This window comes from Dendrobates tinctorius, unplaced genomic scaffold (assembly GCF_039654945.1).
Source record: "Dendrobates tinctorius isolate UK_male_01 unplaced genomic scaffold, ASM3965494v1 ptg000102l, whole genome shotgun sequence".
NCBI classification, from domain to species: Eukaryota; Metazoa; Chordata; class Amphibia; order Anura; family Dendrobatidae; genus Dendrobates; species Dendrobates tinctorius.
In genome coordinates, this window is record NW_027361770.1 from 41,653,075 (window position 1) to 41,671,724 (window position 18,650).

The 18,650-nt window shown below is 46.7% G+C and overlaps 1 protein-coding gene across 1 annotated transcript in view; it reads right to left on the reverse strand.

Moving 5' to 3' along the window:
* GABBR2 (gamma-aminobutyric acid type B receptor subunit 2) overlaps nt 1-18,650 on the reverse strand; it is a 1,198,492-nt gene that overhangs the window by 326,761 nt on the left and 853,081 nt on the right. The window contains exon 12 of the mRNA XM_073587861.1: nt 3,515-3,622. Within this exon, the coding sequence (XP_073443962.1) occupies nt 3,515-3,622 (108 nt within the window). The remainder of the gene's footprint in view (nt 1-3,514; nt 3,623-18,650) is intronic.

The window sequence follows — 18,650 nt, forward strand, 5'->3', positions numbered from 1 at the left end:
CAGCTTTGATACATTGCTATTTTTTTGTGAGTGCACCTATTATCTGGGTATTATGGATTAACCCTATTTAGTCCAATAAGGAGCACGCCTTTATTATTAGCTGCTAGTACTATTCAGCTCTGATATATCTCTATCTTTGTGAGTGCGCCCATTGCACGTTTTCTTCTCCTGCTGAGTAGAGATTTATCACTTTCACGTATTACCCTTTATTCATTTGAGAATAAATTTGCATTTCATCATGACAATGTATCCACTAGTCTGCATGTCTTTTCACTTGTTTTTAATTATGTTTTATTGTGTACTTTTGCCTGTTTGGTATATGTATGTCTAATAAAAGCCTTTTTTGATACTGATTCATGCTGTGAGTGCACATTTTTCTGTACTTCTTTTCTACTTTTGTATATTGTTGGTTTATTATGTTCACCTTTTTTTTCAGAAGATCGTAGGCTTCGCAAAGGAATTACCAGTGTAATAAAGATTATAAATATGTATGTGTTGTATTCTTTCAATAAAATAATTTATTCTTATTGTGTGAGTGTGTTTATTTAACCCTTTATTTACTGTAGGATTAGTAATGGATCAGTGTCCTATTGACACCTCTCCATTACTAATCCGGCTTAATGTCACCTTATAATAGAAAGGAGCCATTAACCCCTTATTACCCCACTTGCCACAGCTGCAGGGCAAGTGGGAAGAACCAGGCAAAGCTTCAGATTAGGCGCATCTAATAGATGTGCCTTTTCTGGGCAGCTGGGGTCTGCTGTTTTTAGGCTGGGGGGCCAAGATCAATGGCCACTTACCAGCCTGAAAATATTAGCCCTCAGCTGTTGGCTTTAGTCAGGTTGGTTGTCAAAAATAGGGGGGGCCCCACGCCGTTTTTTTTAAAATTATTTATTTAAATAATTAAAAAAACAGCGTGGGGACCCCTCTATTCTTCACAACCAACCTGGCTGAAGCTGACAGCTGAGAGCTGCAGTCCCCAGCTGTAAGTTTCATCTGGTTGGTTCAGAAAATGAGGGGGACCCCACATCGGGTTTTCATTCATTCTTCTCTCCTGCCGGCAGAGCAGGAAAGAAGAATTACCGCCGTGGTCAGCACCAGCCGCCGGGAACAGTGCTTACTGTAGCGCTTCTTCCCAGCGCCATCCGGGTGGTCCTGATGCGGCACACGGTTGCCACACGTGTGCCACATGGAGGTACCATGTGTCCACACAGACACATGGACACGGATAGCTCTGGTACCGGTTTTTCCGGTACCGGAATTATCTGGACTTGTGAAACCGCCCTAAAGTTTAGTGTTGAAAAAAAATCCTATTCTATAGAATCAGGTTTTGACACAAAAATGCAGCAAAACCAGATATCTTCATTTTTGTTGCTTTTTTTCACCATCCATTTATTTCAATGGGTCTATAACGCTGAAAGACGCAACATGCTCCATTATGCAAAAAAAACATGCAAAGCACAAAATATTGATGACAAAAAAGCAAGTTGTGTGCATGAGATTCTGAAATCTCATAGACTTTGCTGATACTGTATAAAGCAACTGAAAGTTTGCCTAAAAAAATCTGCAAAAGCGTGATTTGTGTACTTAGCCTAAGGCCGGGGTCACACTAGCATTGAATACAGATGAGTGCTATGCGAGAAAATGTAAGGGGGTCATGGTTTAGCCTCTTTTAATGTTTATGCTGGAATGTACATTTACCTGTATATAATTGTAATATACTGCATTGTGACGTGTTTTCATATGTTTATTGCTGTTTTGTACTATATGTAAGCTAGGGACAGTGCAGGTAGCAAAAGGGCCACTAGATGGGGGCACCGAGTACACTGCTTAGGAAGGTTTAGTTGTAGGACACTTAGAGGTTAATACTAGGAGGGATAGCTGGGGAATAAGGTAGTGAGATTTCCTGGATATAGGCAGTCATGGGGCAGACCCCTGTGTGTGCTCAGGTGGCCTCTGGTCTGGGCTGCTCAACTATCACATAACATTCTGAAGTAGAAGCCCAGCCATCCTAGGAAAAAGTGGGAGTATTAAGGAAGAAGAGAAGAGTTAAGAGCACAGTATATGCAGCAACGTAGTGACGAAGTTAGAGAAGAAGTGTTGGCACAGGAGACGTTTGGGATACAGAAGAAGTGGAGTGGGCCACTGTGAAAGTGCTCAGGCAGGATAGCCATAAGGGGGTGGATGACCCAGTAGATAGTGTTTCCGTGTCTGGGCTGAAGTCAGTTTCAGGGAGATATATTCAAGTGGCGTTTTCACCGGGCTCCTCGTCCCATTATATCTTTGTGGCCTATTCCTGTGAAGCAGAAGAAGTTAGGGAAAGACGAAGAAAATGCAATGCTGGTACTGTGACAAATGTGCTGGAAGTGTTATGGTTGTGCTGTGTCCTGATGAAAATAAATTCGTTTTGTTTAAAGTTGCTTTGGATTCTGCCTCCTGTCTTTTGAACACAAGGCAGAATGGAGGACACAGCAGGAAAGAAGCAGCGGCCGGCACAGTGAGTATGGATTGTGCTGACATGACTACAACCCTGTCACTATTTTACAAAAACGTCGCATAGCACTCGGACCATTGTTAATCTATGGGGTAGCTCCCATCACTGTTTTTTTTCTCGGGAATATTCTGCGTGCGAGGAAATCACAGCATGTTGCAATTGTACGTGTATATCGGCCGAGACTCACCAATGCAAGTCTATGGGTGCAAGAAAAACTCGGACACCACACGGACCATCAGTGTAGCTTGCGACAAATACTCAAGCATTTCCTCGTTTCAGCCCATTAAGGCTAGTTTCACACTAGCTTATTTTCCACGCAGCGCTCGGCGCTGCTAAGCCCCGCCCCCTGCCGGCTCCCTGCCCACCCCATCCGGTCATCGCCGCCTACTATCGCACATGGCTGCATGCGATCTGTGCACCCTATCTTTAGCATAGGGTGCGCAGACCGTGCGCTGGCCGTGCGCTAGTAGGATTTTAGCGTGCACTGCGCACTTTTGAAGGTGCGCCAAGCGTGCCAAAATGCAACATGGTGGGTTCGGCGCACAGCGGCGCACCTTCAAAAGTGCGCAGCGCACGCTAAAATCCTACTAGCGCACGGTCTGCGCACCCCATGCTAAAGATAGGGTGCGCAGATCGCATGCAGCCGTGTGCGATAGTAGGCGGCGATGACCGGATGGGGTGGGCAGGGAGCCGGCAGGGGGCGGGGCTTAGCGGCGCCGAGCGCTGCGTGGAAAATAAGCTAGTGTGAAGCCAGCCTTAGCCAATAAAATCAAAGCGGAAAATCAGTGAGTTATGTAAAGCCATACGCATGTCATACGGATGTCATATGGATAAATAGATGTGAGAAAATCGCATCATCACATTGCAAACGCTTTACACACGGATAACTCAGACCAATTTTCCATACGGCAAGTGTGACCCCAGCCTTAATGTAATGCAAGGAATTGCAGCAACATTCATTAGGCACCAAACTGAGGACAAACCCTTATGTTAGACATTAAAGGCATTGAATCATCTCACCTTTTTCTTCATCTTTACATTCTTAAAAATGGCATGCACTCTCCATGTTTTTGCAAACATTGCCCCAAAAGCTGTTGTGTAGCCTACAGTTAAAATCCATGTTCTGACCTGTAAATAAATAAAACAATAGATGTAAGAATGTTACATAAATGGTCAATATGTCTGTGTACAAATTTATCACTTTTTGAAGGGTTATTCCCACAGTGGCATTAAGTTATTTTCTTGAACCCTTGTTTCGTTCTTCCTTTCCTTCTGCCCGATGTTCATCCAGCTTTACATTGCTACTGTATATGGATGGCCCTTCTCCTGTCTCCTAAAATCTCATTTACCAGCAGCACCTTGCTTCCTCTCAGTGGTGCAGACCCCTCCCTTTGCTCCTCTAGGTGTTTCCTGAGTTGCCTAACCTCTCTCGGTTAAAGATTCAGTGTGTCTAGAAATACATCTTTATATGAGTATGTAAAAAACCATAAAGAGATGTACTGGAATGTAAGTTGGTGTGCATGCAGCGAGTAAGTACATGTTCACAATGACCACTAAACAGACAAAACTCAAGATAAAAACAAAAAAGCAAATACCCTGCAGTAAATATATAGAAATAAAATTATTTACTGCAGAATTTTTGATTATTATGTTTTTAACTTGGGCTTTATAAGAGTGTGTGACTAGCTATTTTACATTGATTAACTGGGCTCCATAATCAGCACAGCACAGCAGAGAATAGTGCAGCACAGCTGAGTTGTGCTGGCAGCTGGCTTCGTCTGCAATTTCATATTTCATCACAGATTAGCTGTGCTCCATTTTTATAGGCTTCATTATTATGGATCAATGGTTTTGGCCATTCATGTGTTAGACTTTGTTGCGAATCTGGTAATATCATGGTAAAATTGGCACAATTTTATTGGAAATTCACTGAAATCAGAATAAAATCACTATGAAATGCATCGTTTTTACTGTTATTCCACTGGAATCATGGCATAAACTATACAATTTTTCCACAATCAGGGCCAGCGTTAGGGCAGGGCACACTAGGCAGCTGCCTAGGACCCCCACTCCCTTGGGGGCCCCCAGCATCGACAGCAGAAGCTTCACTGATAATAGCATTAGCAGTGAAGCTTCGGATGTAGAGACTGGTTGAGGACCTGTAGTGATATCACGATCATGTGACCATGTGACCGTGATGTCACCACAGGCCATGCAGTCATTGGCCACTGCTTCTGTCCTCCTGCATGCACGGAGCTTCTGAGGGGAATAGAGATGTCATGGTCCAGTCCGGAGTTTATTTTCTGCTGTCTTTACTCCGGACTGGTCATGCGGGAGTTAATCTCCTCAGCCTCATTCTGGAGCTAGCAGGGCTATTTCAGTCTCTCACAGCCTGCTGACCAGTGTTAGTGATAGCTCAAGCTTCCAGTTTAGAGCCTAGGACCCTTGTACCTTGGTGTTCCTCCTGCCTTTGACTGATATTCACGTGTATGACCCGGACTGATTTCTGACCCCGTCTCTTGGTATTTGTCTCTTCTGTTACGTTCCCTCTTTGGCATCTGACTCCCCGGCTTGTACCCCGACCACGTATTTCATCTCATGTTTTGGACCCCGTGCTCATGTTCTGGCTTTCTGACTCTCAGCTTGGTATTTTGACTACGTGTATTGCTGCTCCTTCTGGTAAGTCAGCTCCTGCTAGTTTCTGACTCGGTTCGTCTGACTATTCTCTCTCGTTACCTGTGGCACCTGTGCTGTTGCTCAGGGTTGCTGCTCTTAGTGTGTAACCTCTCTTCCCTCACCAGCTCCCCCTGGTGGAGGTTTCACTACAAGAGAGACCTAGCACCTACCAACCTGAGCTGTCAGATAAGTAGTACAGCACCCACTGTGTGTGCTGCTTCTGGTGATGATGGCTCCTGTCCTGCTGTCAGCTCCTTCTGCTCTTGTTGGCAGCCACAGCACAGGAGAGGGCAGGGAGCTGTCTGCTGGAACAGTGAGGTTGGGAGCAGGAGAAGCTGCGCTGATAGTGTGGAACATCTAATTCAATCCAGCATAAAGCAGTGTGTGTATCTGCTTGTGTGTGAATTGTATGTACCTGAGGTCTGGAGTGTGTGTGTCTGCTGTGTGTACAGTGTATGTATCCGAGGCTTGTGTGTATCTGAGGTGTGTGTATGTATCTGGGGTGGGTGTGTGTATCTGGAGTGTGTGTATACTTATGTATGTATCTGAGGTGTGTGTTTATCTGAGGTGTGTGCAATGTGTGTGTATTTGAGGTGTGTGGTGTGTGTAGTGTGTGCTGTCTGTGAGCTATGTGTTTAAATGAATCACATGTATCAAATGAGCATTTGTTGTGCAGCATGTGTGTGTGCCATGTATATGTGTGTGTGCTATGTACATGTGTGTGTGCTACGTACATATGTGTGTGTATATAAGTGTGTGCTATGTACATGTGTGTGCTATGTACATGTGTGTATATAAGTGTGTGCCATGTACATGTGTGTGTGCCATGTACATGTGTGTGTGCCATGTACAAGTGTATGTGTGCCATGTACATGTGTGTGCTATGTACATGTGTGTGCTATGTACGTGTGTATATACAGTGGGGAAAAAAAGTATTTAGTCAGTCAGCAATAGTGCAAGTTCCACCACTTAAAAAGATGAGAGGCGTCTGTAATTTACATCATAGGTAGACCTCAACTATGGGAGACAAACTGAGAAAAAAAAATCCAGAAAATCACATTGTCTGTTTTTTTTTCATTTTATTTGCATATTATGGTGGAAAATAAGCATTTGGTCAGAAACAAGCAATCAAGATTTCTGGCTCTCACAGACCTGTAACTTCTTCTTTAAGAGTCTCCTCTTTCCTCCACTCATTACCTGTAGTAATGGCACCTGTTTAAACTTGTTATCAGTATAAAAAGACACCTGTGCACACCCTCAAACAGTCTGACTCCAAACTCCACTATGGTGAAGACCAAAGAGCTGTCAAAGGACACCAGAAACAAAATTGTAGCCCTGCACCAGGCTGGGAAGACTGAATCTGCAATAGCCAACCAGCTTGGAGTGAAGAAATCAACTGTGGGAGCAATAATTAGAAAATGGAAGACATACAAGACCACTGATAATCTCCCTCGATCTGGTGCTCCACGCAAAATCCCACCCCGTGGGGTCAGAATGATCACAAGAACGGTGAGCAAAAATCCCAGAACCACGTGGGGGGACCTAGTGAATGAACTGCAGAGAGCTGGGACCAATGTAACAAGGCCTACCATAAGTAACACACTACGCCACCATGGACTCAGATCCTGCAGTGCCAGACGTGTCCCACTGCTTAAGCCTGTACATGTCCGGGCCCGTCTGAAGTTTGCTAGAGAGCATTTGGATGATCCAGAGGAGTTTTGGGAGAATGTCCTATGGTCTGATGAAAACAAACTGGAACTGTTTGGTAGAAACACAACTTGTCGTGTTTGGAGGAAAAAGAATACTGAGTTGCATCCATCAAACACCATACCTACTGTAAAGCATGGTGGTGGAAACATCATGCTTTGGGGCTGTTTCTCTGCAAAGGGGCCAGGACGACTGATCCGGGTACATGAAAGAATGAATGGGGCCATGTATCGTGAGATTTTGAGTGCAAACCTCCTTCCATCAGCAAGGGCATTGAAGATGAAACGTGGCTGGGTCTTTCAACATGACAATGATCCAAAGCACACCGCCAGGGCAACGAAGGAGTGGCTTCGTAAGAAGCATTTCAAGGTCCTGGAGTGGCCTAGCCAGTCTCCAGATCTCAACCCTATAGAAAACCTTTGGAGGGAGTTGAAAGTCCGTGTTGCCAAGCGAAAAGCCAAAAACATCACTGCTCTAGAGGAGATCTGCATGGAGGAATGGGCCAACATACCAACAACAGTGTGTGGCAACCTTGTGAAGACTTACAGAAAACGTTTGACCTCTGTCATTGCCAACAAAGGATATATCACAAAGTATTGAGATGAAATTTTGTTTCTGACCAAATACTTATTTTCCACCATAATATGCAAATAAAATGAAAAAAAAACAGACAATGTGATTTTCTGGATTTTTTTTTCTCAGTTTGTCTCCCATAGTTGAGGTCTACCTATGATGTAAATTACAGACGCCTCTCAACTTTTTAAGTGGTGGAACTTGCACTATTGCTGACTGACTAAATACTTTTTTCCCCACTGTATATCTAATATATAAAGCTCAAAGTGTGTATGTATGTATGTATGTGTGTATGTATGTGTGTATCCGTATGTGTGTGCAGGCACTGAGGAAGTCAGCTCCCTGCAGGCCCTGTCGCCATCTTGGATTTGGGGGCCTGCTGGGAAGGAGCCCCTCGCAGCAGCGCTGCACATTGCGCTGCTGTGGGGGGCTCAGGGAAGCACGGAGGGAGCCCCCTCCCTGCCGATGCTTCCCTTTAACCCCCGGTACACAGCGATCATGTTTGATCGTGGTGTGCAAGGGGTTAACGTGTCGGGGGCGGTCCGTGACCGCCCCTGACACATTGTGCCGGGTGTCAGCTGTGATAATCAGCTGACACCCGGCCACGATCAGCGGCGCTCACCACGTGGGCGCCGCTGATTGCGCTAGACGTACTATCCCGTCCATGGGCATAGGAGCTGGGTGCCATAGACGGGATAGTACGTCTGATGTCAGAAAGGGGTTAAACACCGGCTGCACAGACAAGAGTTCATATATATAAACATGTTGGCAGTCATCCAGGGAACAAGCAAAATGCTGCTCATTCATCGGGTGATTGGATTATTTATGGCCGAACAAAAATCACTGTTCTTGCCAGTGTAAGCTGCAGATATGCTGCTAGTCAAAGCTGTGGAGTCAGTAAGACAAACCTCTGACCCCAACTACTCAATTTCCCCGACTTCACAGCACTGGTCACTACTGAGCCTGTACATAAAGTGCAGCACAGATTCATCAGCTAAAAGCTGAGCTCCTTAGATCAGGAACAGAACAGACATTTATAAGACATTTCATAACTTTCCCAAATTCTTATGAAAACAGTTACAGCACATCCTGCACCCAATGTATTATACATTGTATTTAAGGAGTTGGAGTCTGTCCATATGATATGGACTCCGACTTGACAGCCCTTCTGCTGATAACATAATACTATATGGGGACAGATTGATCTACTAGTGATCGTTCCGTCCCCATTATTGTTCCTCAGCCGGTGTAAAGAGGCCGGGAAACAAGAGCCAAATGACTTCAATATTGTCGATCACACTCATAGAGCAGCCTGAACTCAGCACCTGTAAACACAACCAAAATATTTGAGTGTCATGGTGTAATATGTGATTATTTAGGGCCTCATTTTAAAGTTTTGCCTAGGGCCCCACTTTGTCTAAAACCAGCTCTGGCCACTAGAGTTGAGCGAAACGGGTCGAACAATTTCAAAATTCGCCGACTTTTGGCAAAGTCGGGTTTCATGAAACGAAACCCGACCCTAGGATGAGGTCGGCCACGAGGTCGGCGACTTACGCGCCAAAGTCGCGTTTCAAAAGTTTGTTTTGCGCTCTTTTTCAGCCAATCAGGATCCACGGACACTGTGGGCAATGTGATGACATAGGCAGGGGTCACCACCATCTTTCAGAAGGGCATGCAAGTGATTGGCTTGCTTTGGTGGGCGTCACAGGGGGTATAAAAGGGCGTGCACGCCGACCGCCATCTTACTTCTGCCGATCTCAGTATAGGGAGAGGTTGCTGATTCTGTAGGGAGAGCGTTAGGCAGGGAAGAAGACAAAAAAACTGCTTCTGCTGCTAGCGATTTGGCCTGCACAACACACCAGTCACTGTGTGTGCAGTGCAAGGGGAGGCTATATAGTGGTGTATCAGTGGTGTTGGTTGTTGGGCTGCCTTCTAAGGCTTCCTGACATTCCTGCATTGCTGTTTACCCACTGCTCCGCAAACTGCTTTTTTAAAAGCAATCCCAATTTTTTTTTTTGTCCTGCTGAGAAGAAAAAAAAACTGCTTCTGCTGCTAGCAATTTGGCCTGCACAACACACCAGTCACTGTGTGTGCAGTGCAAGGGGAGGCTATATTGTGGTGTATCAGTGGTGTTGGTTGTTGGGCTGCCTTTTAAGGCTTCCTGACAGGCTGGCATTGCTTTTTACCCACTGCTCTGCAAACTGCTTTTTTAAAAGCAATCCAATCTCCCTTATCCTCTAGTCACTTTTGTCACAGCTGTGCCATCGAGCCTGTGACATAGCGCTCAGATATCAGTGGGCATCACACAATCCAAAAGTGTCCAGTGTCCAAAAGTGTGTGCAGAGATTCAAAATCTCCCTTATCCTCTAGTCACTTTGGTCACAGCTGTGCCATCGAGCCTGTCACATAGCGCTCAGATATTCATTGGGCCTCACACAATCCAAAAGTGTCCAGTGTCCAAAAGTGTGTGCAGAGATTCAAAATCTCCCTTATCCTCTAGTCACTTTGGTCACAGCTGTGCCATCGAGCCTGTCACATAGCGCTCAGATATTCATTGGGCCTCACACAATCCAAAAGTGTCCAGTGTCCAAAAGTGTGTGCAGAGATTCAAAATCTCCCTTATCCTCTAGTCACTTTGGTCACAGCTGTGCCATCGAGCCTGTCACATAGCGCTCAGATATTCATTGGGCCTCACACAATCCAAAAGTGTCCAGTGTCCAAAAGTGTGTGCAGAGATTCAAAATCTCCCTTATCCTCTAGTCACTTTGGTCACAGCTGTGCCATCGAGCCTGTCACATAGCGCTCAGATATTCATTGGGCCTCACACAATCCAAAAGTGTCCAGTGTCCAAAAGTGTGTGCAGAGATTCAAAATCTCCCTTATCCTCTAGTCACTTTGGTCACAGCTGTGCCATCGAGCCTGTCACATAGCGCTCAGATATTCATTGGGCCTCACACAATCCAAAAGTGTCCAGTGTCCAAAAGTGTGTGCAGAGATTCAAAATCTCCCTTATCCTCTAGTCACTTTGGTCACAGCTGTGCCATCGAGCCTGTCACATAGCGCTCAGATATTCATTGGGCCTCACACAATCCAAAAGTGTCCAGTGTCCAAAAGTGTGTGCAGAGATTCAAAATCCCCCTTATCCTCTAGTCACTTTGGTCACAGCTGTGCCATCGAGCCTGTCACATAGCGCTCAGATATCAGTGGGCCTCACACAATCCAAAAGTGTCCAGTGTCCACAAGTGTCTGCAGAAATTCAAAATCTCCCCTGTCCTATAGACACCTTGTACCTTGTTTTACATTACTATATAGTTTGTTGGATTTTGTCTACATTTCTACCAAAAATGAGGAAGGCTGGTGGAAGAGGCCGTGGAATTGGGCGGGGGCTGGCAGCTGGTAATGATGGTGTTGGTGGTGGATCTGATGGTAGTGGCAAGAGCAAAATAGGACCGAATGCAGGAGGTGTTGAGCCTGCGTCATCGTCTGGCTACATAAGGCCTCGAACGCTTAGTTTTCTAGGAGTTGGCAAACCGCTTTTAAAGCCAGAGCATCAGGAAAAAGTTTTGTCTTACATTGCTGACTCAGCCTCCAGCTCAATCGCCTCCTCTTCTTCAGTTGTAAAAAGTAAAAGCACTGAGTCGTCATTGGAGGCTCATGTTCATGAACCACACCTTTCCTTGTGTCCTTCACCCCAACCAAGATTGAAGGATGATGCAGGCCATACTACTGATTACTCCATGGAGCTGTTTTCACATACCATGCCTGGATTATCAAGTCAAATGGTGAATTACCCAGGCCAAGATGAATCTGACATGGAGTGCACTGATGCACAGCCGCTGATGGATGATTCTGCTGGTACATTCACTCAGAGCACTACATTGTCCTCGCAGTGTACAGAGCCAGATTCTGACCCTGATGAGACTCAGGTGCCCCTTCCCGCACACTATACCACCATACACGGTGACACAGAGGAAGGTGCACATGACATAGAAGAGGAGGTGATGGATGACCCAGTTGTTGACCCAGATTGGCATCCATTGGGGGAAGAGGGTGCTGCTTCCAATAGCTCAGATGAGGAGCATCCACAGCAGACATCGACATCGCAACAGCTGTTATCTGGCAGGCCCGTAGCACTCCAAAGACAGGTTCCAAACATCAAAAAAGTTGCTGGACAGCTTGTCCAGAGGGTCAAAAGATCACAGCGTGCTAGGCCGCAAAATGTCTGCCAAAGTAGGAAGAGTGCAGTGTGGCACTTTTTTGAACAAAATCCTCATGATCAGGCCAAGGTTATCTGTAAGAAGTGCGCAAAGACCTTTAGCCGAGGGAAAAATCTGAAAAATTTGAATACCAGTTGCATGCTTAGACATTTAACCAGCATGCACTTGCAAGCGTGGACACAACACCAAACCTCAAGTGCCACATGTGCAATTGATCACAACGAAGGTAGTCAGCAACGCTACATTGTTTCCCCCACTGTAAGCCCACCGGTTAGCACAGCAGCAAATGTTGAGGTGTCGTTGCAAGGCCACAGCAGTCAGGGAATCCCACTGTTATATCAACGAAAGACTGATTCTAGGCCATCAGAAAGAACACCAACTCCATCACCATCATCAACCCTCTCTCAGTCCGCCCTGTCCACCGCTACTTCCACCATATGCAGCTCTCAAGTCCAGCTCACCCTCCCAGACACTATGAGTAGGTCAAGAAAGTACTCAGTCTCTCATCCGCGTACACTGGGTTTGAACGCCCACATTGCCAAACTAATCTCGTTTGAGATGATGCCCTTTCGGTTGGTGGAAAGCACAGCTTTCCGCGAACTCATGGCCTATGCAGTACCACGCTATGACCTACCCAGTCACCACTTCTTCTCTCGCAAAGCCATCCCAGCCCTCCACCATCATGTGAAAGACCGCATTGTCCATGCACTCAAGCAGTCAGTGAGCGGAAAGGTGCACCTCACAACTGATGCATGGTCCAGTCGGCATGGCCAGGGCTGTTACGTGTCCATCACTGCGCACTGGGTTAATGTGGTGGATGCAGGGTCCACAGGGGACAGCGGTGGTGGGACAGTGCTGCCTAGCCCACGGTATAGGAAACAGTTGGCTGTAGGCGTTCGACCCTCCTCCTCTTCCTCCTCCAGAAGCGAAAGCTCGTCCACAGAGCGCAGTCGTACGAGCACTCCATCTGCAGCTGCCACTGTTGCACACGATGTGTCCCCCTATCGAGCAGCTAGTGGAAAGCGTCAGCAGGCTGTGTTGCAGATGATGTGTTTGGGCGACAGACACACCGCCGAGGTGCTGGCCGAGTACTTGAAGCGACAAACTGAGTCATGGCTGGGCAGTGTACATCTTGAGGCAGGCAAGGTAGTTAGTGATAACGGCCGTAATTTTGTGGCAGCCATAGCCCTTACAAAACTCAGCCACATACCTTGCTTGGCTCACACCTTGAACCTGGTGGTGCAGTGCTTCCTCAAAAATTATCCAGAGTTAACAGCCCTGCTCCAGAAGGTGCGAAGACTGTGCGCGCACATCCGCCGGTCGCCTGTACACTCCGTTCGTATGCAGAAGCTGCAGCGATTGCTCCACCTTCCCAACCACCGCCTCATTATCGACATTGCAACAAGGTGGAACTCCACCCTGCACATGGTGGAGCGGCTGTGCGAGCAGAGGCAGGCCATAATGCATTTGTGGGAGGATACACGGCCAGGCACTTTGAGAGCAGACATGGAGTTGACAGGTGTGCAGTGGTCGAAGCTGAAAGACCTCTGTAAAGTCCTTCAGTGTTTTGAGGAATGCACACGGCTGGTAAGCGCAGACGACGCCATCCTAAGCATGAGCATCCCACTTATGCGTCTGCTCATGCAAACTTTGACGCACCTTAAGGAGCAGGCGTCTGCAGCCAATGTTGATGAGGAGGAAGAGGAGGAGGGAATCCTTGATGACATTCAGCTATTGTCTGCTCAGGGACCTCTCCTGGACGAGGTGGAGGAAGAAGAGGAGGAGGAGGATGATGATGGGGATGATTACTTAGGGGAGGAGGATGCATCTCGTGGGGCAAGTGAAAATGTTGGCGTGGCAAGGTCTGGTACAGGGTTTGTGCGTGACTGGAGGGATGTGGATTTGCAAGAAAGTGCTCCTCCACCCAGCACTCGCAGTGCATCATTGACACCGGGAACATTGGCCCACATGTCAGATTATGCCTTGCAGATCCTAAAAAGGGCCCCCCGCATTGCCAAAATGATGAACGATGACGACTACTGGTTGGCCAGCATCCTGGATCCACGCTATAAAGGCAAATTACAAAACATCATGCGACAGGAGAACCTTGACCTAATATTGGCTAATAAACAAGCAACTCTGGTAAATCGGTTGCTTGAGGCATTCCCAGCACACAGCAGCGGTGATGGTTCTCACACGAGCCGTACGGGCCGGGGGCAGCTTGGCAGAGGTGTTCGTGGTGCACACAGCAGAAGTGGCGTTGGAGACAGGGGTTTCATGACAATGTTGTGGACTGATTTTTCAAATACCGCTCACACAACTGGTAATACTGCATCGATGGAAAGTGACAGGAGACAGCAGTTGTCAACTATGGTTACAAACTACTTTTCCTCCCATATCGATGTTCTCCCACACAGGTCATTCCCCTTTGACTATTGGGCCGCTAAACTGGACACCTGGCCTGAATTGGCCCAATATGCCTTACAGGAGCTCGCTTGCCCAGCTGCAAGTGTGCTATCGGAAAGAGTCTTCAGTGCAGCTGGATCAATCCTGACAGAAAAAAGGACCCGTCTGTCAACCCAAAATGTGGATGATCTAACCTTCATTAAAATGAACCATGCATGGGTTTCCAAGGATTTTGTCCCACCTTCCCCTGATGACACATAGGGTGACAGAAAAATGGCTTGCTTTGGTCCACCTCTTCCTGGGACTTCACCTATTTCGCCTTTTGCATCAGCTGAATGTCCAACATCAACATATGCCACTTTCTAAAACTCCCTAACTGTGCTGCCTCCCCCCCATGGCCGGGGTCACCACCTAGCGCACGACACCGTGCGAGTGCCGTTGCCCTGGACAGGTGGGTAGGCCAACTCTTGGGCGCGGGCACTGGCACAGGGTCCCTCATAGTGCAATCAAGTGTCTCTGACGGTGGTGGTGCACACCCGCCGTCAGACACACCGCTGTACTATGAGGGGCCCAGTGCCAGTACCGACGTCAACGAGTGGGCCCCCTTGCTTGGGCAGGGCCCCAGCATTTGCAATCTTTACCTCTCCCTGCTCCTCCGCTGTGTAATCTGGGCCGTCAAATCCATACTGTGCCTGACACCGTCTGAGCCTGCCTCCTGATGTATAGACATATATTTTGAATGTGTACGCTATCCATACATGTTATCCGGGGATACGGTACCCTTTCTAACCTTTGTGCAATCACGTGCAATCCATACTGGGCCTAACACCGTCTGAGCCTGCCTCCTGAGACATATATTTTGAATGTGTACGCTATCCATACATGTTATCCGGGGAAACGGTACCCTTTCTAACCTTTGTGCAATCACGTGCAATCCATACTGGGCCTAACACCGTCTGAGCCTGCCTCCTGAGACATATATTTTGAATGTGTACGCTATCCATACATGTTATCTGGGGATACGGTACCCTTTCTAACCTTTGTGCAATCACGTGCAATCCATACTGGGCCTAACACCGTCTGAGCCTGCCTCCTGAGACATATATTTTGAATGTGTACGCTATCCATACATGTTATCCGGGGAAACGGTACCCTTTCTAACCTTTGTGCAATCACGTGCAATCCATACTGGGCCTAACACCGTCTGAGCCTGCCTCCTGAGACATATATTTTGAATGTGTACGCTATCCATACATGTTATCTGGGGATACGGTGCCCTTTCTAACCTTTGTGCAATCACGTGCAATCCATACTGGGCCTAACACCGTCTGAGCCTGCCTCCTGAGACATATATTTTGAATGTGTACGCTATCATACATGTTATCTGGGGATACGGTACCCTTTCTAACCTTTGTGCAATCACGTGCAATCCATACTGGGCCTAACACCGTCTGAGCCTGCCTCCTGAGACATATATTTTGAATGTGTACGCTATCCATACATGTTATCCGGGGATACGGTACCCTTTCTAACCTTTGTGCAATCACGTGCAATCCATACTGGGCCTAACACCGTCTGAGCCTGCCTCCTGAGACATATATTTTGAATGTGTACGCTATCCATACATGTTATCCGGGGAAACGGTACCCTTTCTAACCTTTGTGCAATCACGTGCAATCCATACTGGGCCTAACACCGTCTGAGCCTGCCTCCTGATGTATAGACATATATTTTGAATGTGTACGCTATCCATACATGTTATCTGGGGATACGGTACCCTTTCTAACCTTTGTGCAATCACGTGCAATCCATACTGGGCCTAACACCTTCTGAGCCTGCCTCCTAAGACATATATTTTGAATGTGTACGCTATCCATACATGTTATCTGGGGATACGGTACCCTTTCTAACCTTTGTGCAATCACGTGCAATCCATACTGGGCCTAACACCGTCTGAGCCTGCCTCCTGAGACATATATTTTGAATGTGTACGCTATCAATACATGTTATCCGGGGATACGGTACCCTTTCTCACCTTTGTGCAATCACGTGTAATCCATACTGGGCGTGAGAACGGCTGGCGAGCTGTTAAGCAAGCTACAGCACCTGTGGTTTGCACACGTAAGTTTTTCATTTTTTCAGGAATGACGGTTAGGCCTAATTCCGGAACTGCGGTTGACCTGCACTTACTGGGAAATCATTGTTCGCGGGTAATAATTGTAATCAGTGATCCCCATCACTAACGTTGTTCAGCGGGTTATCTGCACCTGTAAGCGACAAACGCTGGCCTTTTCAGTGTAGCGTACATGCAGCCACGGACATGTAAGGGCATGACACACCAGTTATTGGCCAATCTCATGTGCCAGAGCCTCACGTGTCCCTCTAGTAAGCCGGACTCGGACCGCGGGGCATGACGGAGTCTCGTTCGTTAACGGAATTAAGCTTGCAATGTGTGCATCTGTTCTGTAGCTGGCATGGTTGAGGTTTCCCAGGTGGAGTCGAATTTAACCGTAGGCTCCACTCCTGGTGGTGCCCTTCTGGACATTCCTTTAAGGTTCAGCTTTGCAACCATACTGCCCACGTAAAACAAACACTTTGCCCTCATGAACGCTGTTTGGAGGGTCATGACTCGTGGGAATAACGCCGCCCAATCAGTTAACCTGCTAGAGAGATCCTTCGTTGCTCCCAAGCATGACATCACACTCCCTAGGAAGAAGGTAATGCCACTGTGGCGACCGTACTCCTGGGGGCGACACAAGTGCACTGATGCCCAGCCACTGCTCGATGAATCTGCTGGTACATTAGCCCAGACCACTACATTCCCCTCGCATGCTACCCGGCCTGAATGTGACCCTGATGAAACTCAGGTTACCCTTCCCATATACAGTTCCATCTTACACGGTGACAAAGAGGAAGCTGCAGATGAAAGTGCAGGTTCGGCCCACCCGCCATCAGACACACCACCGTACTGTCAGGGGCCCTGTGCCAGTGCCGTCGCCAACGAGTGGGCCCCCCCTGCTTGCCCAGGATCACAGCACTTGCAAAGTTGAAATACTGTGCAGTGAGATGGAAGATGGGGACGACGAGGAGTCTAGACTAGTACAGGGATTCCCTAGCGAGGAGACTTATTTGATTGTTTTCAATGTTGGGACAGCAATTTTTGGGGAGCACTATACTCTGGAGAATGATATATGGGGCCCACCATACACTGGAACATTCCAAAGGTGGACATCAGACACTGGAGCAGCATTTACAGGGCCCATTATACACTAGAGCATTAGAAATGGGGCCCATTATGTTTGGAGCATTATTTGGGCCCATAAGACAGTGGAGCTTCATCCATGGGGACCAACATATACTGTAGCATTATGTGGAGCTCATCATATACTGTTTCAAACATTATATGGGACCAATGATTCTGTATGGAGAAATAGATGGGCCTCGTCATGAGATGTAAAAAGTGAGGTATTTTTCATTGTACTATACCGCTATTTCTCTGCCGTATCGGAGCATGATGAGTTGTGGTATGTGTTAAAGGGGCGCTCTTTCGCCCAGGGCACATGAAAACCTGCAGCCAGCCCTCCCCCCCCACAACTTTAGCCAAATAACCCCCATTTTTCAGTGCGTAACTTGTATTATGAAGTTAATTAAGGTTGACAAGCTTAAGTAAGAAGAATTGATGCTTTTGGCATTCAAATGGGTACTCTAGGTGTGTTTCCTGTCCTCCTTTCACTGCCGACTTTTATTCCCCATTGACTTACATCGGGTTTCGTGTTTCGGGACGACCCCGACTTTTCCCTATAATCGGACGATCTTGCTCGACCCGACTTTTGGAAAAGTCGGGTTTCACGAAACGAAACGCGACCCTAAAAAACCAAAAGTCGCTCAACTCTACTGGCCACAATTCAGGTAAAATTGCGCTAAAAAAAAATGTATTTTTACCACAATTTTGTATGAGAGCAACCTAACCTGCCTTATTACCTAGAAATAATTTCCTAGCACAAACCCTATAATAAACAGTCTTATTCCATTATTCTGTCTCCATTTGACAGTAGTACTATGCATTTCTGTAACTATTTTCCATACATCCACCAAGTGAGATTAATCCATTAGAATACGAGGCAAATCATGAACAAGGTGCGTGAGTTCCTCGCTCATTAAGAATTGCACTAGGTGTGCAAAAATGCTTTAAACACAATTAACCAGAATTATGATAAAATTGATGAATTGGAGTGATTAAAAAATGTTTTGTTTTTTCTTCTTAATTTTTATAGCTTGTGTACAACATCTCATGGGTCTGAAAACTTTGGCCATGAGTCAGTGTAAATGTATCCAAAGGGAGCATAAGTGTAAGTTTCCAATTGCAACCACAGTACAATATCTTGTGTACTTTTTAGGTTCTTGTGTACAGTAAATTTTATTTACTATTTTTTTAAGTATTACATGTCAAACTTGCTGTTCCCATTCTGCAGGGTCACACAATGTAATAGGTGCCAACTCATACAACATTTCCATGTGGTATTCTATCCAAATAATGTAGTACTTGATAGTGTGCTACAGATGTAGCAAACATTAAC